Genomic DNA, 26,354 nt, shown 5'->3' on the forward strand with positions numbered 1-26,354 from the left:
AAATTTTTATTAAATTAAAAACTTCACAGAATATTTTTAGTACAGTATATCAAGAAACTTTTTTTTGTTTTGCATTTTAGGCAAAAGAGGTATAGAATAAAATATAACAAATATCCATTCCCCCGGTGACATAATTTTATATTCCACTGCTGAAATGTTCTTGTCCTTTCAGTGTTTAGTCAAATTATAACAATGTGTTTATTTCTACTGAAATATGTAGCTGCTTTGGTCGGTAACTATGGATTCTGTTTTTCTGTTGGCTCATTATGTATATTGTATGTGAAGAACAGAATTCATTCTTCTCTACTGATATACAAATTTTCATGTCCACTTTTATACCTATGGAGATGACACAAGATATGGCAGAAATTAAACATCGTGTGACGCGGGCTTAATCACAACCTAAAGTGTCTCTGCTGGTCGATATGTCGCAAATTTTATTTAAATACAAATATTAATCTATTAACTGTACTTATGTAAAATGATGTCATCCAGGCAGCCAACTTCTGAAACATGTAGCTTGCCCGCCATCAGGTGGTAACACCAGACTCAAATCTTAGTTACGTTCGGAAAAGCCATGGCGAAAGTTACGCAAGTAACACAACCATTGTCTAACCTTTAATGGCCATGCGCAAAGTTAGGCGTAGTTAACATTTAAATCACGAAATAATTTTTACCTTATATACAATACTGTTGAAGGAATTGTATGAATAAAAGGGTTCAGTGTTTTTGGTATTATGTGCTACGTATCCAAGATCATTCCTTGTTCCTAGTGGCATGAACCTGTAAATACTGATTCTGTGATGCATGATGCTGCGCTGTTTTGATTTCATACGTTGAAACTATTAATTATAAGTTAAATAAAAAAAGCAAACATTTTGTATTCAACGTACGATCGTTATTCACAATTATATTACAAGGTTTTGTTATGTCCAGGTTCGAAGTACTAAATCAAAACAGAAAGCGTCATGCACCACAGGATCTCTACATCAGGATCAAGGGATGGAACTGGATACGTGATGCGGAACTTTCATACAAAAGAGCACGTGTCGCGGTGTGTTGCAGCGTACGGCAAGGTGTTCCTGGTGCGCAAGCGGGGCGGGCCGGACGAGGGCCGGCTGTACGCCATGAAGGTGCTGAAGAAGGCGACGATCGTGCAGAAGCGCAAGACGACGGAGCACACCAAGACGGAGCGCCAGGTGCTGGAGGCCGTGCGCCAGTCGCCCTTCCTCGTGACGCTGCACTACGCCTTCCAGACGGACGCCAAGCTGCACCTGATCCTCGGTGAGCCCGCCTGCTCGTGCTTCCAGCAGCTTCTCTTTCATTTCGCTACATTTCACATTTCACGGGTATATATTTGCCATGATTCTTTTAACAGTTCATCGTGATATCAGAAGTTTTATTAATAAAACCTATAGAGTTTTTTGAACAGTAAAAGATCTTTTGAAATTTCATCCCCCTCTCCCCCCCCCCTTTTAATATTGGTCATCTCATTAACAATATTTTGGTTATACCATTGTACTGTGTGTTTATTTTCGTATCCCTGTTTAGACTTATCCAAATCCAACCTAGTTGGCGTTAAAAATCTAATATTTGCTTCTTTTTTTTCCTGAATACCTGAAGAGATACATTTATATTACATGTATATCATTTATAGATTAAAATACGAACATTAAAAAATTACCTTAGAAACGGCATCCAGTGGCATTGCAGTAAATCATCACAATATGTAGCGGATTCTAGATAGACAATATAATGTTCAATATATGACTATATGATGTTTAGACTATTTTAGACAATACAATGTTTAGACTATATGATCGAAAATTCGGCAGAATGCTAATACGGCACATGCCGGATAAAGACCTTTCTAGTTCGCCTTAATTTCCATAGCCGCTCTTCTGCAGAATCGGTCTTAGTCAGGTCCTGGTTTAAGATGTGGGTGGCTTAGGGCCCATTTGGGTGGGAGGCTCATTGTTTCAAGGTGTTGCAATATGTAATGCAAAAACACGAAATGAAACTGAAAAGTTTATTTACAAAATTTATCAATGCAGAGAAATTCTGTTAAAATTATCTAGTTTTTTCATAAAAAAACATTTTACATAACCAACAAATAACACATAAATATATTACAAATCAGCGAATGAATAACGTTATAACCATTACAATCCAGGCACTTTCCTTGATTTTCGTACTGCGAAATCGCCGATGATGTCACTGAAGTCCAATTCACGCAGTATATCTGACTCGATGCTCACTATAGCAAAATTTACAAGTCTTTCCTGCGTCATGGATGTCCTTAATCTGTCAACAATTCATTTCAGTTTTGAGAAGGAGCTTTCACCACTGCAGTTTGTTACCATCCAAATTATATATATATCCTTAGACCTATCTCAGTGTTTATGAAAGTGTCCTACACACCCATTTTACATGCTTTATATTAGCTTCACCTGTATGTTTGTTTGTCTGTCCGTCTGTAACTCTTTCGACTAAGAGTGAGTGGCTCATCACTGTAAAATGTCCCACCAATTTCATTACCTTCGTTAGCCGAGTTTTTTTTTCCCGGTAAATTCTAAGATTATATCCATACATCTAACTGTAAATGATTCGGAGAGACTTTACCATTTCTTTGTGACGTTGCAACTCCAAATAGTTATCTCAGATGGTAATAGGTAGTGTCGGTAACTCATTTCCCTATGATAATTATACATAAATATAGTTTAAAAAACTAAAAAAACATGCTTTTAAAGAATATCAAACTAAAAAGTTAAAAATAAATATAGTTTAAAAAACTAAAGAAACAGGCTTTTAAAGATTATCAAACTAAAAAGTAAAAAATAATTTTAAAATTTAATTTATGACAATAGTATATAAGCAATACTAGTATAAATGAGAAAAAAGCATGGGGTGCTTAATATACAAAAATATGGCACAAAGCGCCTCAAACTTTTTTCTCATTTATACTAGTATTGCATATATACTATTGTCATAAATTAAATTTTAAAATTATTTTTTACTTTTTAGTTTGATAATCTTTAAAAGCATGTTTCTTTAGTTTTTTAAACTATATTTTTCGTGATAAGCTTGTACATGGAAATTTCAGTTCTAATATCTTTTAGCTCCTCGTCAGTGTATATTTTGGCAAATGTTGCAACCTGTCACAGTTTATCGATAAAATGCAATGCCCGAGTCATCTGAATAAGACCTGACATGTTGCTCTGCTGCGGCTTTAAGCTCGTCTGAAGACAGTACTTTCAGATGGCTATAAAAGCTAAATTGGCTTTATATATCTTTATATGCTTGAAGACGTTGTCAAGAGAAGCGATAAACTGATTAATAACAGACAAGAAGTTTCTGTTCTGTATTTTTCAGAAGGTCTGAGTTGTACTTTTTTCGTATGGCCATAATCCAATGTGTTAAGAGGCCACTCCAGTGTTTCAGGGGCACTACGCAACCCGCGTTAACCTCATAAGATTCAATGCTATTTTCATTTTGCTTATAACTAATTAACTAATATAGATTTCGAAATGATGCTTGCTTGATATGTAAGCATAGGCGTGCGCACGGTAGGTGCCACAGGTGCCTTGGCACCACCATTAGGGTTAACGTTATTTTCTTTTTTACAAGCAGAAATAATACATACTTACAAAAATCCGTATTATTTCCAAAAAAAATATGTTTTCCTATCGTGTCGAGTTACAGATACGTGCTCATAACACTATCAGTATCTCAATTATCAATCGAACCAACTATACACACGGAAACAAGCCAGTTGCAATTACTTGTGTTGTACACACGGGCCGCGGCTACTAAACTTCTGAAATGTAAATACTTCTCATAGTTCTTCTAGAATTACATAGAATGCGCCTCCACTATTCACTCCACTCGGCAGGCGCACGGAATAATAGCCGCCGTCCGCCAGGGATTATTTAAAAAAAAAGAGAGAGTTTAGATAGTTAAAAGGATAGGCTTACTCGATGACTTATATGCAGTCGCCGATAAAACATTTTTGTTGTATTCCAAAAGTTAAAACTTTTGCCCACTCTTATTTGTGTAATTTTATTATTTTAATATTTTACATATTTTAGGTATGTTATAAAAACTCCCTTCATTTGTTGATTTTAAAACTTAACATTTGAGAATGTTTTATCTAGCATTTATTTGGCGTCTTCAGAAAACATATAAGTATAGTTTTTCAAAGCCACGAGCATTAATTCCTGGAAACAATTTGTGCAATTTACTTTATGGCTCAACAAAGCTTAAAACTGTAAATAGTTTAGTAGTTTTTCTGGTGATTATAACGTTCAAAGCCATAATTTGTCATAAAAAATGTTAAAATTTTTACATCTGTGTATTTAATGTTTTTGTTCGGAAAAACCTTAAATAGCACCATTTTGCGCTTTCAAATCAAAAATTTTTCCGGGAGGACCCCCGGCACCCTGCTTTAGGCTCGGGATCCGTGAATGACAGGGCTGTTGTGTAATCTGGCACCACCAATACTGAAGTCCTGCGCACGCCTATGTATGTAAGACAACGATGCTCTTATCAAAGCCCCTTCTAAAACGTGCATAAATTATGGTTCAAACCTAGACAATACACTTAGTCATATTAGTAAAGATTAGTATAAAACCATAATTTATGCACGTTTTTTAATAAAGGGGCTTTGATAAGTGCATCGTTGTCTTACATATCAAGCAAGCATCATTTCGAAATCTATATTAGTTAATTAGTTATAAGCAAAATGAAAATAGCATTGAATCTTATGAGGTTAACGCGGGTTGCGTAGTGCCCCTGAAACACTGGAGTGGCCTCTTAAGACGCACATTTCGGTGCTTGTGTCGAGTTTTCGTCTGAACACACACACTATTCAACCAGACAGCTCTTCGCCTTGCTTCTCATAAGTTTCGAAGGAGTCACGCCTTGATGCGACATGGTTTTTTGAAGCTGGTCAGTAACGCCTCTGTTATAGATGTTTACTAGTAGCATTTGTTCTTTTGCAGGCTATCATTCCAGAGGGTGGTGTAAATACCAATTTCAAGCTGATTCATCTGTGTTATCAGTCCTGCTTCACACCGCACACAGCCTTTTTCTTTTAAGTCATCAGCAATCGGTTTAGGTACATCCTTAATCTGCTGCTAGTTATGTTTAAATGACTTAGTTGCATCAGCTCTGCAGGACCAACGCGTTACATGTTTGAGAGTTAGTGCTGATTCATTATTTGTCAAAGCCTCAGTCAGAAGCTTATGCCGATGCGTTGAAACTGTGAAGAATACGAACAGCTTTTTTCAAGGATGTAAAAAATAAATGTACAGCATTCGAGCAGCTTTCTACAGCGTTTTTAGCAAGCAGATTTAGAGTGTGTGCCGTACAAGGAATCCAGTATGTTCGATTGTTCTGCTATCTCACTTTGACTTGTAGACCATTGCACTTTCCACTCATTGCAGAGGCCTTGTCATAACTTTGACCACAGCAGTTTCCCAGGTCTAGGTCATGTCTCTTTGAAAACTTCACCAAGCCATTGAACATGTCTTGAGCGCCATGGCCTTTGTTTGCCATGAATGTTACAAAGTGTTCCACATGGCCATCTTTGTCCATATACCTCAATATAAGGGTTAGTTGGTCAATGTGGCTGCATCGGTGTGGAATCCAAAGAGTTGGAGTAGTATTTTGATTTTTTGATTTATTCGAAGACTTGTTCACCCAATACACTGATAAGTTCTTCCATTATTGTAGATGACAGGTAGTGTGTGTGAGACCGTTGCTGAGATTGGCTTGAGTTTTGATATGTTGTGCAAGAAAGTCGTACGGGGCGATGAGTTCAAAAATACCCAGAAACCATTTCTAGGTGATCCAACCAATTCATTATCTCCTCTAAATGCTAAGCCACGCTCGGCAATAAACTGAATAACATTTACTACTCGTTTCAACACTGATATCCAAAAATGCTCCAGACCTCTACCTGTGGTGTCAGCTCCGTATCAATTCGCCCAATCGCTTTTAACATCCTATTGAAAGCAATCGTAGCCTTCACATGTTCCGTTGACCACTCATTACTTTTTATGCGTTCTTGTGAATGTTTCCAAACACAAATTCCATTAGACGAAAGCTGAGAAGACTCATGTGCTGTAGTTGTAGTTAATCACATCAATCCACAAGTGAAGCAGTAAATACATCCATTAGAGGGAGAGAAGCATAACCAAATCCTCGTTATGACTTCTTCATTATGATTTTGAGGACATAAAAGCCCTAGTGTGCACATTCTTAAAATATTGCGGTCCTTTCTAGGTTGCTGAACCGAGTGTGCAATGAACAAACTTTCATCACAATGCTGGATTATTGATACACCCCTTTTCAGCCAGTTTCCCGCATCTGTTCCGAAATAATGAATGGCCAAAGTCCAGTGTCATTGCCCCCTGGTGGACCCTCAGCTTCTACATAAGATGTGTCAGCCTCTTTTTCTATGTGTTCTTCTGCCTTTTCTTTTCCATGTTCAACAACCATTTCCACTGAAGCATTGTTAGGTTGATCAGGTTCTGCAAAGTCATCACTCCTTTCCGACATTTGTCTTGATTGAACAATGAAGAACTGGTCTAATTTTGTTATCTTTGCCATATAGGGTACCGACAACATAGGGTACCGACAACATAGGGTACCGACAACATAGGGTACCGACAATTTAGAAGCCCCAGACTCCCAAATTCTTGTGCGATGTCTGTGTCTTATCTCCTTCACGATTGTCCATTCTGGTAATCTGTAAATAACAAAATGACCTTGTCAACACAAGTCCTAAAGGGGGGATTTATGATTGAAATATTTAAATACAGGGTTTCCTACAAGTTAAAATTAAGTACGCTACTTACTTACATCAAGACCTAATAACAAAAATAACCAGCTTAATTCAATATTCCAATTTCAACATGGCGATCATTGTTTTACATTTGCCGTATTAAAAATATTTACATTCCATTAAAATACAATTATGAGCAAAAAATTTATTAAAATTTATATTTAATTGTCCTAACCAACTATAGGCAAGGCAATGATGAAACTGCATCATGTAAATATTGAGAGTTCCTTACAAATATTTTGAGGTTAGGTTTACACTGAAAAGACATCACTGTTAGCTAGTTAGAATAATGAAACAGTTTTTCACTTACCAAGATGTATCATATGACAAAGTCCAGGAAAATTACTCTTGATAAACATTAAACGGGAAAACCATAATTAACTTTTAAACAAGTAAAGTACAGATAACTGAGATTATACTTTTCATAATAACTCATAACATCACTACTCTCTAGAAGACTAGTTCTGTTCTGTTGTGATTTTGCTGCCACCTATGAGCAAGTTAGCTAGGACAATGATCATATTCCTGGTCACCATTAATAATAAATATTTTTTATTATTTTAACATAATGCAATTTGTGATTTTCAAGTAAACACATAATAAACATTTAATTGTGAATAATTATAACTGGTGTAAATTAGTAAAGTATCCGCATTACTACGTTGTTGGAATAAGAGACCTGGAATTAGAGGCCAGTACAATAACGTTTTATAACTTTAAATAATTTAAAATATAAGTTTTGATTACTATATTTCTTATCAAGCTAGAGAAGTAAGATAGGGTGAAGGTAGATTTTTGTTACATTTTCCCTATCAATATATACAGTTCTCAGCAAACGGACATGTATTTTGTTTTGTTTTGTGATAGGTATTTACCCCTATATTGGTGGGAGGACCAGGGCCCGGGCCCGTTTATTCCTGGTGTTGCCCTAGTTAATTCTCACATCATCCCTAGAGGCCCAGTGGGACAGGCTGTGACAGGCTGTGGCGAGAGAACAGCAGTGAAAGGTCTGAGGGGGGAGGAGGGTGGGGGCGGCGGCGAGCACTTTCCCCGCGGACACATCACTTTCTCCGAGCCCCGCGCTGGTGGGTGTTCGCGCGTGTTCGTGTTGGTTTCATAGTAGATACATCGGCAGTGCACAAGAAAACAGTACCCACCGCGGCAGTTCAATTACAGAAAACTATATCTCAGTTATCGTGAAAGACGCGGACACACACGCATGCCCAATGAAACATTTTACGTATATCGTACTGGTCTTTGGCGTACCGATCAGGTTTTGTTAGCAATTAGACGTCTGTTGACCTGGTTTAGCGGCGAGTTTGAAATGTGCATTTTTTTAAAAAGAATAAATTCGTTAAAACATTTCGCTATAAATTTTTCTAAAAAAAAATCTCCCATGACGTGAAACAATTAGAAACATTATATAAGCTGTTAACATTATGAAACACGTATTTTTCCCATAGATAGTGTTTTATGTATAAACATTCACGGGTTAATTACATGAAACTTGTAGGCCGGCAGGCTAATGCACACTTTCCACTAATCAACACAAACACACTCACACACTCACACACTCACACACTCACACACACGCGCGTTCTCATTTTGTACATCAGTAGGACGCACTGTTCGTCAGAAGTCGTAATTGAAGGTTCTTAACAACACGCTTGTTAGGAAGCGTGTAAGTCTTAAAGGATGGAGCTTGTAACTAACGGTTGTGAGCTGGCAGCAACTTCGAGCTAAGGAGGGGAATACTGACAACGTATTAGGGAGAAACAGGGAAGGAATCGATACACGTACTAACAACATATTTTAATCAAATGTATTATTTTTTTAACACTAGTCGGACACCGTATAAACGATAACTTCTTTTTTTTTATCCTGTGCGACAGCAGGGTTGCCAAATGATCTTGTTCCGACGATAAATTTGCTCAAAAACAGCTAAAATCTTGTTGGACACACACATTAGTTTTTGCCTCAAAATATTATATATAATTTAATAATTTGAAAGAAATCATTGATATTTCACTAATGCATGCATACAGGAAATATTAAACGCAAAGACTTAAGTCTTCCTTTTACGGAATCTTTTTGAATCGTGTGAAGAAATTTATTCATAAAATTCCTTGTTGGAGGTTGTCACAGCTAATCATTATTCCCATAAAATTTCGAAAATAAAATTATAACAGTGCTTTTTTTCCAGGATTGGCCTAATAATATCTATCATAAAATACCATCAAATATGTAGTATTAGAAAGATTTTATATTGAAGAAAAATGATTCGAATAAAAATATTTCCGTATAGAAAATTATGGAATACAAACACTAGCATCTTTTTACACCCGAAAAGTACTATATTATTTGTCTATGGAAGCTATAAAAGAATTTTTTTTGCAAGGAGCTACAGTTATTTCAGAACGTTTATCACTGCAGGAAAGTCTGTGATAAAAAATACTCGAAATGTGTAAAAATGCATTTCGTATTTAAAAGTGACATTTAATGGGGTTGAATGGTTATTGAAAACCCAAAAATGATGTTCCTGTGTTTTTTGCGAGCATTATTTCTTTATTTCTGATTCTTGATATCTAGATAAGTATTCAAAACACACCCTTAGGTATCGCTTTCCAGTTACATCTGAGAAAAATTGGATTCAACCCATCACTGATTTATTCTTTTTTGACATCAGCGAAACATGACCCTGTGCATGGTGGAAACAAAAAGGAGGACGAGGGGGGTGGAAGGAGGATCGAGAGGGAAAGCAGATGGCGTCGCCGCATTCCCGAGCGTTGCGTGATAGTCACCCGCACAGGCCGACAATTAATGTTGAGCAACGAACTGCTCGTCGCCAGCCTCGCTATTGTCCGTGCGGCGGTGTCCGTGACCTGGCGCTGGTGCTTCCCAGCAGGGACATGAGGTACTCCTCGCTATTGTCCGTGCGGCGGTGTCCGTGACCTGGCGCTGGTGCTTCCCAGCAGGGACATGGGGTACTCCTCGCTATTGTCCGTGCGGCGGTGTCCGTGACCTGGCGCTGGTGCTTCCCAGCAGGGACATGGGGTACTCCTCGCTATTGTCCGTGCGGCGGTGTCCGTGACCTGGCGCTGGTGCTTCCCAGCAGGGACATGGGGTACTCCTCGCTATTGTCCGTGCGGCGGTGTCCGTGACCTGGCGCTGGTGCTTCCCAGCAGGGACATGAGGTACTCCTCGCTATTGTCCGTGCGGCGGTGTCCGTGACCTGGCGCTGGTGCTTCCCAGCAGGGACATAGGGTACTCCTCGCTATTGTCCGTGCGGCGGTGTCCGTGACCTGGCGCTGGTGCTTCCCAGCAGGGACATGGGGTACTCCTCGCTATTGTCCGTGCGGCGGTGTCCGTGACCTGGCGCTGGTGCTTCCCAGCAGGGACATGAGGTACTCCTCGCTATTGTCCGTGCGGCGGTGTCCGTGACCTGGCGCTGGTGCTTCCCAGCAGGGACATGGGGTACTCCTCGCTATTGTCCGTGCGGCGGTGTCCGTGACCTGGCGCTGGTGCTTCCCAGCAGGGACATGGGGTACTCCTCGCTATTGTCCGTGCGGCGGTGTCCGTGACCTGGCGCTGGTGCTTCCCAGCAGGGACATGGGGTACTCCTCGCTATTGTCCGTGCGGCGGTGTCCGTGACCTGGCGCTGGTGCTTCCCAGCAGGGACATGAGGTACTCCTCGCTATTGTCCGTGCGGCGGTGTCCGTGACCTGGCGCTGGTGCTTCCCAGCAGGGACATGGGGTACTCCTCGCTATTGTCCGTGCGGCGGTGTCCGTGACCTGGCGCTGGTGCTTCCCAGCAGGGACATGGGGTACTCCTCGCTATTGTCCGTGCGGCGGTGTCCGTGACCTGGCGCTGGTGCTTCCCAGCAGGGACATGGGGTACTCCTCGCTATTGTCCGTGCGGCGGTGTCCGTGACCTGGCGCTGGTGCTTCCCAGCAGGGACATGGGGTACTCCTCGCTATTGTCCGTGCGGCGGTGTCCGTGACCTGGCGCTGGTGCTTCCCAGCAGGGACATGAGGTACTCCTCGCTATTGTCCGTGCGGCGGTGTCCGTGACCTGGCGCTGGTGCTTCCCAGCAGGGACATGGGGTACTCCTCGCTATTGTCCGTGCGGCGGTGTCCGTGACCTGGCGCTGGTGCTTCCCAGCAGGGACATGAGGTACTCCTCGCTATTGTCCGTGCGGCGGTGTCCGTGACCTGGCGCTGGTGCTTCCCAGCAGGGACATGGGGTACTCCTCGCTATTGTCCGTGCGGCGGTGTCCGTGACCTGGCGCTGGTGCTTCCCAGCAGGGACATGGGGTACTCCTCGCTATTGTCCGTGCGGCGGTGTCCGTGACCTGGCGCTGGTGCTTCCCAGCAGGGACATGGGGTACTCCTCGCTATTGTCCGTGCGGCGGTGTCCGTGACCTGGCGCTGGTGCTTCCCAGCAGGGACATAGGGTACTCCTCGCTATTGTCCGTGCGGCGGTGTCCGTGACCTGGCGCTGGTGCTTCCCCGCAGGGACATGGGGTACTCCTCGCTATTGTCCGTGCGGCGGTGTCCGTGACCTGGCGCTGGTGCTTCCCAGCAGGGACATGGGGTACTCCTCGCTATTGTCCGTGCGGCGGTGTCCGTGACCTGGCGCTGGTGCTTCCCGGCAGGGACATGGGGTACTCCTCGCTATTGTCCGTGCGGCGGTGTCCGTGACCTGGCGCTGGTGCTTCCCAGCAGGGACATGGGGTACTCCTCGCTATTGTCCGTGCGGCGGTGTCCGTGACCTGGCGCTGGTGCTTCCCGGCAGGGACATGGGGTACTCCTCGCTATTGTCCGTGCGGCGGTGTCCGTGACCTGGCGCTGGTGCTTCCCAGCAGGGACATGGGGTACTCCTCGCTATTGTCCGTGCGGCGGTGTCCGTGACCTGGCGCTGGTGCTTCCCGGCAGGGACATGGGGTACTACTCGCTATTGTCCGTGCGGCGGTGTCCGTGACCTGGCGCTGGTGCTTCCCAGCAGGGACATGGGGTACTCCTCGCTATTGTCCGTGCGGCGGTGTCCGTGACCTGGCGCTGGTGCTTCTCAGCAGGGACATGAGGTACTCCTCGCTATTGTCCGTGCGGCGGTGTCCGTGACCTGGCGCTGGTGCTTCCCAGCAGGGACATGGGGTACTCCTCGCTATTGTCCGTGCGGCGGTGTCCGTGACCTGGCGCTGGTGCTTCCCAGCAGGGACATGGGGTACTCCTCGCTATTGTCCGTGCGGCGGTGTCCGTGACCTGGCGCTGGTGCTTCCCAGCAGGGACATGGGGTACTCCTCGCTATTGTCCGTGCGGCGGTGTCCGTGACCTGGCGCTGGTGCTTCCCAGCAGGGACATGGGGTACTCCTCGCTATTGTCCGTGCGGCGGTGTCCGTGACCTGGCGCTGGTGCTTCCCAGCAGGGACATAGGGTACTCCTCGCTATTGTCCGTGCGGCGGTGTCCGTGACCTGGCGCTGGTGCTTCCCAGCAGGGACATAGGGTACTCCTCGCTATTGTCCGTGCGGCGGTGTCCGTGACCTGGCGCTGGTGCTTCCCAGCAGGGACATGGGGTACTCCTCGCTATTGTCCGTGCGGCGGTGTCCGTGACCTGGCGCTGGTGCTTCCCGGCAGGGACATGGGGTACTCCTCGCTATTGTCCGTGCGGCGGTGTCCATGACCTGGCGCTGGTGCTTCCCGGCAGGGACATGGGGTACTCCTCGCTATTGTCCGTGCGGCGGTGTCCGTGACCTGGCGCTGGTGCTTCCCGGCAGGGACATGGGGTACTCCTCGCTATTGTCCGTGCGGCGGTGTCCGTGACCTGGCGCTGGTGCTTCCCAGCAGGGACATGGGGTACTACTCGCTATTGTCCGTGCGGCGGTGTCCGTGACCTGGCGCTGGTGCTTCCCAGCAGGGACATGGGGTACTCCTCGCTATTGTCCGTGCGGCGGTGTCCGTGACCTGGCGCTGGTGCTTCCCCGCAGGGACATGGGGTACTCCTCGCTATTGTCCGTGCGGCGGTGTCCGTGACCTGGCGCTGGTGCTTCCCGGCAGGGACATAGGGTACTCCTCGCTATTGTCCGTGCGGCGGTGTCCGTGACCTGGCGCTGGTGCTTCCCGGCAGGGACATAGGGTACTCCTCGCTATTGTCCGTGCGGCGGTGTCCGTGACCTGGCGCTGGTGCTTCCCAGCAGGGACATAGGGTACTCCTCGCTATTGTCCGTGCGGCGGTGTCCGTGACCTGGCGCTGGTGCTTCCCAGCAGGGACATAGGGTACTCCTCGCTATTGTCCGTGCGGCGGTGTCCGTGACCTGGCGCTGGTGCTTCCCAGCAGGGACATGGGGTACTCCTCGCTATTGTCCGTGCGGCGGTGTCCGTGACCTGGCGCTGGTGCTTCCCAGCAGGGACATGGGGTACTCCTCGCTATTGTCCGTGCGGCGGTGTCCGTGACCTGGCGCTGGTGCTTCCCAGCAGGGACATGGGGTACTCCTCGCTATTGTCCGTGCGGCGGTGTCCGTGACCTGGCGCTGGTGCTTCCCAGCAGGGACATAGGGTACTCCTCGCTATTGTCCGTGCGGCGGTGTCCGTGACCTGGCGCTGGTGCTTCCCAGCAGGGACATAGGGTACTCCTCGCTATTGTCCGTGCGGCGGTGTCCGTGACCTGGCGCTGGTGCTTCCCAGCAGGGACATAGGGTACTCCTCGCTATTGTCCGTGCGGCGGTGTCCGTGACCTGGCGCTGGTGCTTCCCAGCAGGGACATAGGGTACTCCTCGCTATTGTCCGTGCGGCGGTGTCCGTGACCTGGCGCTGGTGCTTCCCAGCAGGGACATGGGGTACTCCTCGCTATTGTCCGTGCGGCGGTGTCCGTGACCTGGCGCTGGTGCTTCCCAGCAGGGACATGGGGTACTCCTCGCTATTGTCCGTGCGGCGGTGTCCGTGACCTGGCGCTGGTGCTTCCCAGCAGGGACATAGGGTACTCCTCGCTATTGTCCGTGCGGCGGTGTCCGTGACCTGGCGCTGGTGCTTCCCAGCAGGGACATAGGGTACTCCTCGCTATTGTCCGTGCGGCGGTGTCCGTGACCTGGCGCTGGTGCTTCCCAGCAGGGACATGAGGTACTCCTCGCTATTGTCCGTGCGGCGGTGTCCGTGACCTGGCGCTGGTGCTTCCCAGCAGGGACATAGGGTACTCCTCGCTATTGTCCGTGCGGCGGTGTCCGTGACCTGGCGCTGGTGCTTCCCTGCAGGGACTAGTCAAGCTTACAGTTGGAAAAAAGAAATGTTAAACATGTAGTCTAGGAACCGAGCAAAATGTTGCAAATAAACTTATAATGTTATAATACGTAACTCGGACACGAAAAATAACTCACGACTCTTGAAAAAAGTATGCGGAGAGTTTTTTTTAAAGTGAGCTATAGTTCATTAAAAGGATAAAATATTGTTTATAATAAACAAATCGTAGCCTTGTGTGCACATAGTGTCATTGACTTAAAAAATTTTCGGGACAATTCGCTTGCAACATGGCCATTGTAAACAGAAGCCAAAACGCAAAAAAGTTGGAAGTTGAACCATACTTACGTTGCTTTATTGCGTCGTGCGATTAGTATATAAACCGGTACTCCAAAATTTGGTTGTTTAATAGTTTGCGTCCTGCGTTTCATGCTTTATTGCGTTTTTTTGCGTATTTTATTTCCCCGGCCTTAGAAAAGCCACTTGTAAATGGGTCATACTGTACAATGCCGTGCGTGATAAATATTTGCAAAGTATGTTTTCATGTACCAAAATTTGTTGACGCGAATCACACGTACTTTCTGCACCTGTCACTGCAATTCGCTGCATGAATCGTAAATGTGGCTTGCCACCAACACGCACAGTTAGCAGAACGAAACATCGCAACATTTTATTAGCAGATGGAAATGTTTTACTATTAGAAACGGTTCCGATTAAAACCAAAAGACATGATAAATATATGAAAGCCTGGCTTTGAACATTATTTTTGACAAGAAATTGTATTAAAACACTGCCCATCTTGTTTAAATTCACTAAACAGCTAAGAACACCCCACATGATGCCTAATTTCTGCTATACATTCTGTTATACCCATGGGTAATAAAAATGGGAATACAGGTTTGTTTAGCAGAAAGGAATAAATAATTCGTTACGCCTTGCACATGATACCGTAAATGCTAACTGAAGATCGGCCAATACAGTTGCCGGCCAAAGCAAGCATATCGGGGTAGGATAAACATGTGTCTGTCCATGTAACCAAATACAAAGGTATGTTAAAATTTCTCATGTTTATTTTTAAAATTAGGTAACCTAATGAATATTTTTGACGATACAACGTCTAATAAATCGATGAACGCCGGCTGCACGCACGAAAAAGTGTCCCACTACGAATGTCCCACTACGGATGTGTCCTGTTTGCTCATTGTTCGCATGCGTGGCATCTCTCTTCATGCTCATTGTACGCATGCGTGGCATCTCTCTTCATGCTCATTGTACGCATGCGTGACATCTCTCTTCCAATCGATTGGAACAACCATCGATTTGACTTTTAAATCATATTTTCGTCGTTTGAATTATTAATATTATGAATTTAACGTTCGTCCACCGATTTTCAGCACAATCGGTACGTACGGTTATTTAAAAGTAATGTTGAATATTAAAATACGTTTTTAACCAACAATGGTGTTTTACAGTTACACATAATAATTCAAATTACACATGGGATCTTTTGCACAATGTTTTAAAAACTATTGTAACACATTATAAATAAGTTTGGTATATTTGAGATGCGTATTTGTTATCAAATCGTGTTATAAAAACGAAATAATATTATTTCCCTACCCTGAAAAAAAGTTTATAAATATATATATATAATTTGAAACTACTACTTTACATGTATGGCCTCGTGGCCGCGCGGTCAGCGTCGCAAACTTCCAATTCAAAGGATGTCGGTTCGAATCCTGGCAGGTGTAAAAAAATTTATTTGTACTTGTAAAAATAAATACGGCTCACGCAACATTTCAATAGTAATAAATATATTTGAATTAATGAGTGCAAATAAAAGTAAGTTTATTAATTAAATTGTACATTTCATTTCACTCCTTTGTATCCATACAAAATAGTGATAATTCAAGAAAAATGATTCAAATTAAAAAAAAAATTTCTTCCTCAAAGAATATAATATTTTTAATGCCAAAATGGTTTGGTTGCAAAAGCCTATTACGTCTCAGTCTCAGGCCGAATATGATATTTCCTTTTCTTCTGGATCAATCATTTAATCAATGTTTTGTTATGACGTTGTCACGTTAAACTATCGTCCGTAAACCGACTTTACAGACAACCAATTGTTTTAAAAATATATTTTATCTCTACACTTCTCTTGCAAAACATACAACAAAGTGAGTAACTTAAATCTAAAGTGAAAGAACGTCATCTCGCATTTTCATTCAGGCAAACAGGTGTAGCTTGTGTTAGTTTATTCATATATTCATAAGTAATTCATTAAAATTATTTTCCTTATAAAAGGAGGTGTTTTAATTAGAGAATTGATTTTTTGTTAAATGACTTGTGTATATAATTAAATAAAAATAAAGAATATAGGCCTACTTAGTATGAAAAATTCAATCCAATGGATTGAGATATTTTTTTATAATAGTGTTACGAACGCAGACACGCGCCAGTTACAGGGCTGCCTAGCAGCCCCGCACGGCCACTGTCATGCGTGCCTGGCAGGATTACAAGGGTCCTCGATAACTACCTCCCTTCGCTCTCCGCGCACCATTCCGTCTCGGGTGATTGTCACCTTTAGCGGCCTGGGAATTCCGGGTTAACAGAGGCCGTCGCGAGGAGTGGCGTGATTAAGCATCGCTGTTCTGGGTGTTTCGGGCGTCCGGTCGGCCCGGGATGACGCAACACATCACAGCCGCTCTCGTCCCTTCGAGAAGGACGCCATGATGATATTAGCGACAAGGCCGGCTTCTACGGGAGTTCCGAGTGAGTTTCAAGAGTTCGGAGAGTTCTGCGAGTGAAGGGAAGTGCGACATCGGCGAAGAGGGTGAGACACCCCCTCGAAAGTGGTGCGACGCGGAGTGATATAAGATTATTAGATGATACAAATTTTGCTTTAACAAGTATTTATTAATACATGTAATAGTATTGATTAACGGGGAGGAACTAGGTTCGTTAGGTAAACCCAATTATATTTATTAATTACTAATATTTACATTACTGAAAAATAAATATACTTAAAAATGACTGATCACCAATAACTTGCACTTGACCAGGTTTATTCACCAGTCACCCAATGTCTGTCAAGTTGCACATTTTTCACTCCTCACTGCAGCAAGGCTCAACTGTGGTTCGCCCCTTAACTTGCGCCTGTCCTCACACACAGACTCGCGCCACTCAGTCGCACTCTCATGGCCTCGTCACTCCGCGTCGCACCACTTTCGAGGGGGTGTCTCACCCTCTTCACCGATGTCGCACTTCTCTTCACTCGTGGAACTCGCCTGGAATTTGCTCGGAGGCCTACGTTGCTGCTTAAGTACTAGTGGGTCGTCTTTCCAGAACCGACGTGAGCGGCTGTGATGAGTCGCGTCATTACGAGCCGACCCGACGCCCGAACTGTCCAGAAGGGCCTTGTCCATTCACGCCACACCGCGCGGCGGCCCGCGGAATTCCCAAGGCCGCTCAGCGATAAACAGCGCTGAGGGAGGACGATGCGCTTGGAGCGGGGGGAGGGGGGTAGCGACGAACCTTGTAATCCGGCCAGGCACGCGTGGCCTGCCTTACATCAGTGACCGCGCGTGACGTCAGTGGCCTGGCAGCGCCGCCAGGCAGCTCGAACCTGGCGCGTGAGGCGGTCCTGTCTATTCGTAACAATATCATAATGATGTGTAGGAGTTCAGGTCATGGAACGCAATGACCGAATGACTATGTACCGGCGACTATGTATCATTCCGTATTCGTTTACGAAATTTTATTTATGTAACACGCCCAACCGAAGCTACCTTTCACTTACACCCAGCATTAAAAAAATCCTAATGTGCACGATTCCAGATTATTTGGCCGTCAGAATGTGGGTAAGTGAAGGGTAGGTTTCAGGAAGGCGGAGGTTCGCGATCCAGTTCGGCAACTCGCCGCACGGGCATGTTGGCGGCAGTGAGCGGTTATTTCGAGCTCTTGGCATGCAGGCGCGGCCACGGCTGCCAACCGCCACGAGTTGCGCGTGCTGATGCTTCATCAGGATAGCCAATTTGGCGGATCGCAGATTTAAGACGCGTAAACTAATATCATGTCAAAGAAATTCTCGTTATTGAGTGTGATAACTGCTGGAATGTCTATTTTGATGTTCCATGTCATTTCGAAAATGTATAATAATAAACTATCGTTTCTGGTGAATTTAATTAAATTATGAATCTTGAACCTTTTTCTGTATTATCATAAGCACAGTTTTGTTACACTTTTTTCTTTGTTCCTGATTGCAACCAGGTTTGCAAATTTAGTACTTACTTTTACGCCTCTGGTTACACTGACTTGTTCTTTTTTTTTGTCTAATGACTTCGTTATCGACGTAAAACAGGGCATCCTGGCTCGGCTTTAAGTGAAGTGCAGAGTATTACACACCACAGAATACTTCTGGAAATGTGTCTTAATCACGAATACCACTATACAATTTTCAATGTAAGGTGTTATTTTAGTATTTATTTTTCAGACAGTGAAAAAGAAAATATGCAAAAAACAGGGCATTTTCATAACATTTTTAGGTTTGTAAAATTGAGACGTACAGGGAGCCTATATCTGTAATATGCCAGCATAAAATTATAGGGTCGCAGCCTGAAGTTCCACACAGGCGCTTTGTTGACGAGAAGACTGCTCGCCAGGGTTGCCTGGCGCGTAGAGGCGAAGAGGCGCGTGATACGCGAGCCAGTGTCGCCCCTAATGCCGTGTACCATCTGTCAGTAGCAGGTCTGTGGAGGAGTTAAACGACTGTCCTTCCTCGAAGTCCAGGAATGGGGCTTGTTAAGCCTCGTCGTTGCTGTAAGTGTCTTGTGTTCAGACTGTTCGAAATGAAGGCTGTGGGAAAATTAATCAGCGAGGAAAATTCTATTGAAAAGAAATACATGGGCAACCCAGGCTGATGTTGAAACTTCACCTTGAAGACTATATTGCTCACCGGCCACGCAATTCAACAAGCGTTATAGCCTTGCGTTTATTTTTAATGTCCTTAGCCCAAGGTCGTTTTGCTTCTCGAACATTTTCAAGACCCTGAAAACTTGTTTCTATGAGCTGAGTACGTCAAGGGCCCCACCTACCCGGGAATAAACCACGCGAATTGAAAACAGTGGGTAGTGTGTGTTTGCGGAAAGCATTTAAAATCGTATTTTATTTAGTTCATTAATATTTATTAAACTACACCTAGTTAATAAACACTCAAAAGGTCGCTGAAATTTACATGCTACCCTTTTACCTAAATAAGCTAGCCATATTATCTTTTTAAAGTAAAAAATTAAACTGCTTTATAATACCTAATTATGTCATAAGAACACAGTTTTAAACTTATTTGAGCTAGGCTCAACCATTACTCGTGGTCTAACAGACCGTTAATGTAATAGCCAATTAAAATTTAACAAATTTTAAATCATGCAATTTTCATCACATTATCTTTTGATTTTCAGATGAAACTCCAAATGTATCTGATTTTAACTGTTATTTAAAAGGTAATTCTGTTAATTTGCTAAGCAGCATTGAGGTTAATTAGCATTGGGTTGGGTCATAACGAGTGACTTGGACCCTGCAGTCCTAACTCGCTAGTATTTAAACTTTTTCTTTGAAGCATTTTTTTTTCTTCCAATTCACGGAAGGGAATCCGTGAGAAATGTCATGAATCGTGCAAGGCCGAGTGTCCAGGAAGCGGGGCCAATACAGGAGGGGGAGGGGGCTGGTTCATCCTACACAAGTCATCAGTGAGAAGCTTGTTAGAGGTGGAAGGAGGGGCAGCCCCTGGCTCCCCAGGATGTACGCACATCGCGCCTGCTCCGCGCGGGGCGGCCCCTCGTGTGCGTGGCTAGCTCGGGTCGGCGGGTACACAAAAGTTAAAGTCCGAACCGGACTTGAAATTATTTTCAACTCTTCCTTGTGGATATTTTCTATCACCTCAGAACTCGGTGTAATATTCTATCTCCAAACCTAACTTAGTTCGTGACGGTCATACCAGTTCTGAAGTTCCAGCGATGGCGGGCAGCGTGACGTAGGGCGAGTCGGAGCGTCGGGGCGGCACCGTCACCGATCTTCTTCCGGGAGCGACTGTGACTGTGACTGCGACTGCGACTGCGACTGCGACTGCGACTGCGACTGCGACTGCGACTGCGACTGCGACTGCGACTTCTGCTCGCAACCAGGCCCGTATACACTCGTCTCGAGCAGCTATCGAGACGGCCTAGGACATTCTCCATTAGCTTCTGTATGCTCGCGACAATGGCGAACGTCCGATGACATAAGTAGTATAGGAATGTGTTTACTGGCGTAGGAGTAGTAGTGTGGTGTTTGGTGCATATGTCCGCCATCTTGTATTGTAACTCCACGGTGGCCATCTTGGACTCTAAATTCCTCAAAAATGACTGAAAATTCCTAGGAATTTCCCTATTTCGAGGGGAAAATCCTCGTTTTGATGGAGAATTTCCTTTTTTATTCCAGAAAATTTTTAAACGATAGAAATTTTCCCATGGAGGCTTAAATTTCTCATGGCCAAGCATACAATAAGCCTCTGGAGAGGAGCTTTACCTTGACCTTGACCGTAAACTGGATATTCTTATTTTTTGACCGAAAAATTAATAAAATTAAAAAATTGCTTACTTCACACCCACCATCTTGGACTCTAGATGTTGCACTTTTCATTAACCCCGCCATCTTGAAAATCCTTAATTTTTATGCCAGATAATCGGAAAATATTTTTAAAACTCATAAAATTTAATTCAATAAACTTTTATACAATGTTATTTCAAAATAGCAGTACATCATGAAGAATTCTGGGTTGAACCCAGCGAGAGCAAAATTAAAATGGCGACGAATTCTTAATCCACAGAAGATTCCAGCAGACATCTCCCACCACTAATGTCAAGGTGGACATTACGCCAAATAGTATGACGTCATGGCAGCCATCTTGGATAGATCATCTTGTTTTCAGTAATAGATAACAGGAGCACTAGTGACATAACGTCTTCTAGAGGGTGCTGCTACCATGTTAGTTAAAACATTTACCAGCTAGAGTGCAGGGATAAATTATTTGTCCGCTATCTTGGAAATTTATGATTATTTCGCTATACTTTCTGAAAAATTCCATAATACAGAAAAATGAATTATTAAAATAATGATTAATTAAATCGATTCATGTCCTCTGTTTGGTTCCTGATCGATACAAAAAGTTAATTTTAGGTAAAAAAAATTATTCAATAAATTATGGTGAAATTTCCTAAAAGCAGATTATGATCCTAGTCCACCTGTCAACAGTACACCGATGATGACATTTTGGTAGCCATCTTGGAAAATCTTAATAATTAACCTAGAAACTCTGAAACAAAATCAAAATCTTGACTCGATAGATTAAGGTTCTTGGTGTGATCGTTACCTGATGCAATTAAAATTGCAAAAAAAAAAAAAAAAAAAAAGACAGGTTCCAAAAAAAATTCAAAAAAAATTATTTTAGAAAATCTCAAAGTACAAATAAAATAGAAAATATAAGCTTTTCTCGTTTTTTAGTCATTCTAGAAGTCGAAGCGAGTCCTTTGCATGCCTTGACATATGTTTGCATGACATCTCCACATGACAGTCGATTAACCAGCCACGTGCAGTCGGTGGCCAGGTACATCCAGTCAGTTGGTCAGGCTAACACGTAAAGTTGGTTGAAAGTTACGCTGAGTAGCTTGCCAGACATGTATATTTAGTGACCAGGAACGCATGTCCAGTAGGTAAACAGCCACGTCCAGTAGGTAGACAGACGCATCCAGCAGGAGGTAAAAATATCCAGTTAGTAGCCAAGAAGTATTTCTTTCGTCAAACATTCTTTGGCGAACATTTAAAACATTTCATGTACAAAATCATAGGCCAAGCGTCTCCGAACTACGAGGACAGGTCACGTATAATGTTAGGCGTATGAGCCAAGTGTCTCCGAACCAAGAGGTATTATTCGTCGATACTCGACCAACATTTTAATTAGGTCATGTTCAATGTTAGGCGTATAGACCATTCTTATTCAAACCATGAGGCCAATCATGTTCTGAATACAGACTTATCAATGCTCATTCGTCGTCAAAAAGGAAGCACATAATAAAAAGAAGCACATTTGGAAGCACATTAAAAAAAAAAAACATATTTGGAAGCACATTCGACAAAAAGGAAGCATATTTGAAAGCACAATCAACGAAAAGAAAACACAATTGCTAGCACATTCAAGAAAAGGAAGAACATTTTGAAGCACATTCAAAAGTATGCATCACATTTGGAAGAACATAAAAAATAAAGCATATTTAACGAGACATAGAGAGATACGTTCTCATCACAGGAATACGATCTCAACGCAGGGATACGATCACATCGCGGGGATAAAATCTCACCTAAGGATACCATCAGGCCACCGGTATATGATCTCATCACAGGGATACGATCTAGTCACAGGGATACGATCTAGTCACAGGGATACGATCTAGTCACAGGGATACGATCTAGTCACAGGGATACGATTTCGTCACAGGGATACGATTTCGTCACAGGGATACGATATCGTCACATGGATACGATATCGTCACATGGATACGATATCGTCACATGGATACGATATCGTCACAGGGATACGATTTCGTCACAGGGATACGATCTAGTCACGGGGATACGATTTCGTCACAGGGGTACGATTTCGTCACAGGGGTACGATCTCGTCACAGGGGTACGATCTCGTCACAGGGGTACGATGTCGTCACAGGGGTACGATGTCGTCACAGGGGTACGATGTCGTCACAGGGGTACGATGTCGTCACAGGGGTACGATGTCGTCACAGGGGTACGATGTCGTCACAGGGGTACGATCTCGTCACAGGGGTACGATCTCGTCACAGGAGTACGATCTCGTCACAGGGGTACGATCTCGTCACAGGGGTACGATCTCGTCACAGGGGTACGATCTCGTCACAGGGGTACGATCTCGTCACAGGGGTACGATCTCGTCACAGGGGTACGATTTCGTCACAGGGGTACGATCTCGTCACAGGGGTACGATCTCGTCACAGGGGTACGATGTCGTCACAGGGGTACGATGTCGTCACAGGGGTACGATCTCGTCACAGGGGTACGATCTCGTCACAGGGGGTACGATTTCGTCACAGGGGTACGATTTCGTCACAGGGATGCTCTCGAGAGAGAGGGATAGGCTACGCTCTCGTCAGAGGAATACGTTACTACAAACTTGACTACGTGCATATAACGAAAAGAATTTACATTTACACGAATATTCAACTCAGTAGGATGCGTTTCTCCCAGTAGGATATAATCAATAGTATACTGTATGCTCCAACTGCTCCAACTATATTTGCCTCCACCAGCTACAACGACACTCGGCTACAAGGCTACAAGGCTACAAGTTCTCGAGTTTACTGGACGACGACCAAACAATATTTCAAGGCTCCAACTAACTGTATTTGGCTTCAACTGCACCACGACATTTGGCTAGATGGCTACGAGGCTACGAGTCTACAAGGCTGCAACTGGCTAAAATGGCTCCATTCAGCAGCTAGAGTTAATTTATCTCATATAATTAACTTGTTACAAGTAGTCCCGATTATTGCAACAGTTGGCGCCCTATGCTGTGTTGTACAGGCAGTCGCACTCTCATGTGGGATGCGGGATGCTCACTCACGATCGCAATGGCAATACTGTGGGTCGGATAAGATAACGCGGGTGGGCTCGAAAGTTTTATCAACACTCCGTTTACGGTATGGCGAAACCTTTTTGGTATGTTTCCTCAGCGAACGTCTAGGCTTTGAAGGCTCAATATCGAGATATGTAATAAAAAAAACCAATGTGCTACCAGTGTAGCTAATATCGTGTATCCATATTAATTTCTTAAGAATATTAAACTCGCAGAGACAAAATGATCGCGTAAAACGGACTCCGGTTGGTTAGTGGACCCGAGAAAAAAGAGGGGGAGGGCTGCACATGGATGACGAGCTGTTTCTGCACGTGCGCGCGAAGCCCGTGGCCACGTGACACGCCGCAGAGCCCCCCTCCCCCTCCCCTTGAGGAAGATTTCTGGGGGGGGGGGGGATTGCCGCTTGTGACTGTCGCGTCCAGAGTTGCACACCGTACTGACCATCTCCAGCTGGCTGTGCTGGCTGTGCGGGCTTATTGCTGGTGGTGCGCTTCCGTGGAACGTTAGACTCTCACTTTCCAGAGGACTTGTGGTCGAATTCGGTCCAACCATCTGGAGTTCTGTTTTCCGTGATCCCGCGATATCACTTAACAGGCAACTTAAGGCCATGGCCGATTCCTTCGCCAAATACACTTGGGAGCCTACGCACAATTTCATTCCGGGCGGGGAAGTTGAGGGTATGAGTAAGATAGATTTTGATATATTGTTAGGATTGGACGGGGGTGGGGTTATATACCTATATTCCCTCTTTTGCTCTCTGATTACACTATAATGCCCCATTTTTTATCTGTTTCTAATGACTTCGTTATTGCGGAGACGTAAAACAAAAATAAAATTTTCACTGGTGAATGGGGCATCCTGGCTGGGCTTAAAAGTGACATGTAGAGCTTTTACAAACCACTGAAGACTTCAGGGAAAGTGTCTAGACAACGAATAGCACCCAAACACTTGCCTATAGGGCAAGTGATTGTACGAGTACGCACCTAATGGGTTTCGGGTTATAATTAAGGATGTATAAAATATGTCAACTTCAAAATTTTACACAATGTTCTTTATTTACATACGACTAATTATGTAAATTTTGGTTGAATTTGGAAAAAAAATCATAGAAACTAAAAAGGTTTTAGAAAAAATTGTCATTTGCGTACTCTCGACCTACTTGGAGGTTAAGAGTACCGACTAACAGTGATCGCAAACCACTTTCCCGCTGCCTTCGTATGCAGATGGCACACTTCCAGTTTTCACACTGCCATTCTCCACATCCTGGGCAAGTAATTGTGTCATCAAGGAGAAGTTCGGTTATTTGAGCCGAGCTTGTGCTTGGTTGTGTGATGTGGTTTTGTAAAGTCACTTTTTTATTAAACTTTGTTTTATTTATTGTCTGCTAGTTGCTTTTATAGTTTTCTTTAGTCCTTCTCCTAATATATATATATATATATATATATATATATATATATATATATATATATAATATGTGTGTGTGTGTGTATAGCTCTACCATTATTTCTGATTTTGCATTCTTCCTTACAATTTTTTTTTATTTACTTTCTTCCAACATATTTTTAAAATCGATAAAAGGTTATTACTTCCGACTTCTTCCCCCCCCCCCTTTTTTTTTGTATTTTACCTCGGTTATAGAAAGAAGTAGAATTTATCTTAATACAGATAGTAGGTTTAGTGATAGGCATATTTTTTTTTTTTACGACTGTCAGGTTTATCCGTAGTAATGAAACAAAATTTTGGTGAACTTTAGCCATTAACTTCACAGATTCTGAAAATTTTCATTTGATTTCTTTTCTGCTGGTATATTCATTTTATTGGTCCGCACATTGAGTTGGAACTTAATTTTGTTGTTCCTTCGATTGATCTGAAGCATCAGGCGATTGGTCCACACTTTCTTCGTTGTGTTGTTTCTGACTTTCTTCGTTGTGTTGTTTCTGACTTTCTTCGTTGTGTTGTTTCTGACTTTAAACACGGGCTGGTTGGTCAGCAGGTTGGGGTGGGACTTGCTGATCGGTTTCTAAAGGGAAACAACGTTCTTCGTTAATAACATCTGGGTAAATTGGTTCAATTCCAGTAACCCTAAAAGCTTTTTCTGCAAGACGTATTCTTTTAGTAGCAGAATAGGCCTCTTAAAAAATTCCTGCTATGTTAGTCATCTTGATTACTTGTCCTGGATGTTGAACAAGCCATTTCTCACCTTCAGCTGTATATGCAGTCTTAAGTTAAGCAAAAAATACCTTATCTAAGGGCTTAATGGCATGGCTTGCATGAAGCGGAAGAGTTAAGAATGTGATATGATTCTGTCGCCAATACAAAATGCAGGAAGGATGTAATGTGAAGTAAGGTTGTCTGCTATTATTAATACAGGGTCAGCTTCTGATGGCTTCTAATGTTGTACAAAATGCTTCAGCCAGTCAAGAAACAGGTCCGTATTCATGTAACCTGTTTCACTTACTAGGCTCAAAGTTCCAGGAGGAGCATCTTCGAAAAAATGGGGTTTCTTCTCTTTCTTGGAAAGATCTGACCTGGGTGCTCTTAAATTCCTGTAGCACTCATACAGCATACAGCATACTGCACTG

At 43.6% G+C, this 26,354-nt stretch overlaps 1 protein-coding gene across 2 annotated transcripts in view; it reads left to right on the forward strand.

Moving 5' to 3' along the window:
- LOC134527357 (ribosomal protein S6 kinase alpha-5-like) overlaps window positions 1-26,354 on the forward strand; it is a 736,083-nt gene that overhangs the window by 648,397 nt on the left and 61,332 nt on the right. For both annotated transcript variants that reach the window (XM_063359971.1, XM_063359970.1), the window contains exon 3: window positions 1,066-1,284. In XM_063359971.1, the coding sequence (XP_063216041.1) occupies window positions 1,066-1,284 (219 nt within the window). The remainder of the gene's footprint in view (window positions 1-1,065; window positions 1,285-26,354) is intronic.

The sequence above is a fragment of the Bacillus rossius genome, chromosome 1, assembly GCF_032445375.1.
Source record: "Bacillus rossius redtenbacheri isolate Brsri chromosome 1, Brsri_v3, whole genome shotgun sequence".
Classification (NCBI taxonomy): domain Eukaryota; kingdom Metazoa; phylum Arthropoda; class Insecta; order Phasmatodea; family Bacillidae; genus Bacillus; species Bacillus rossius.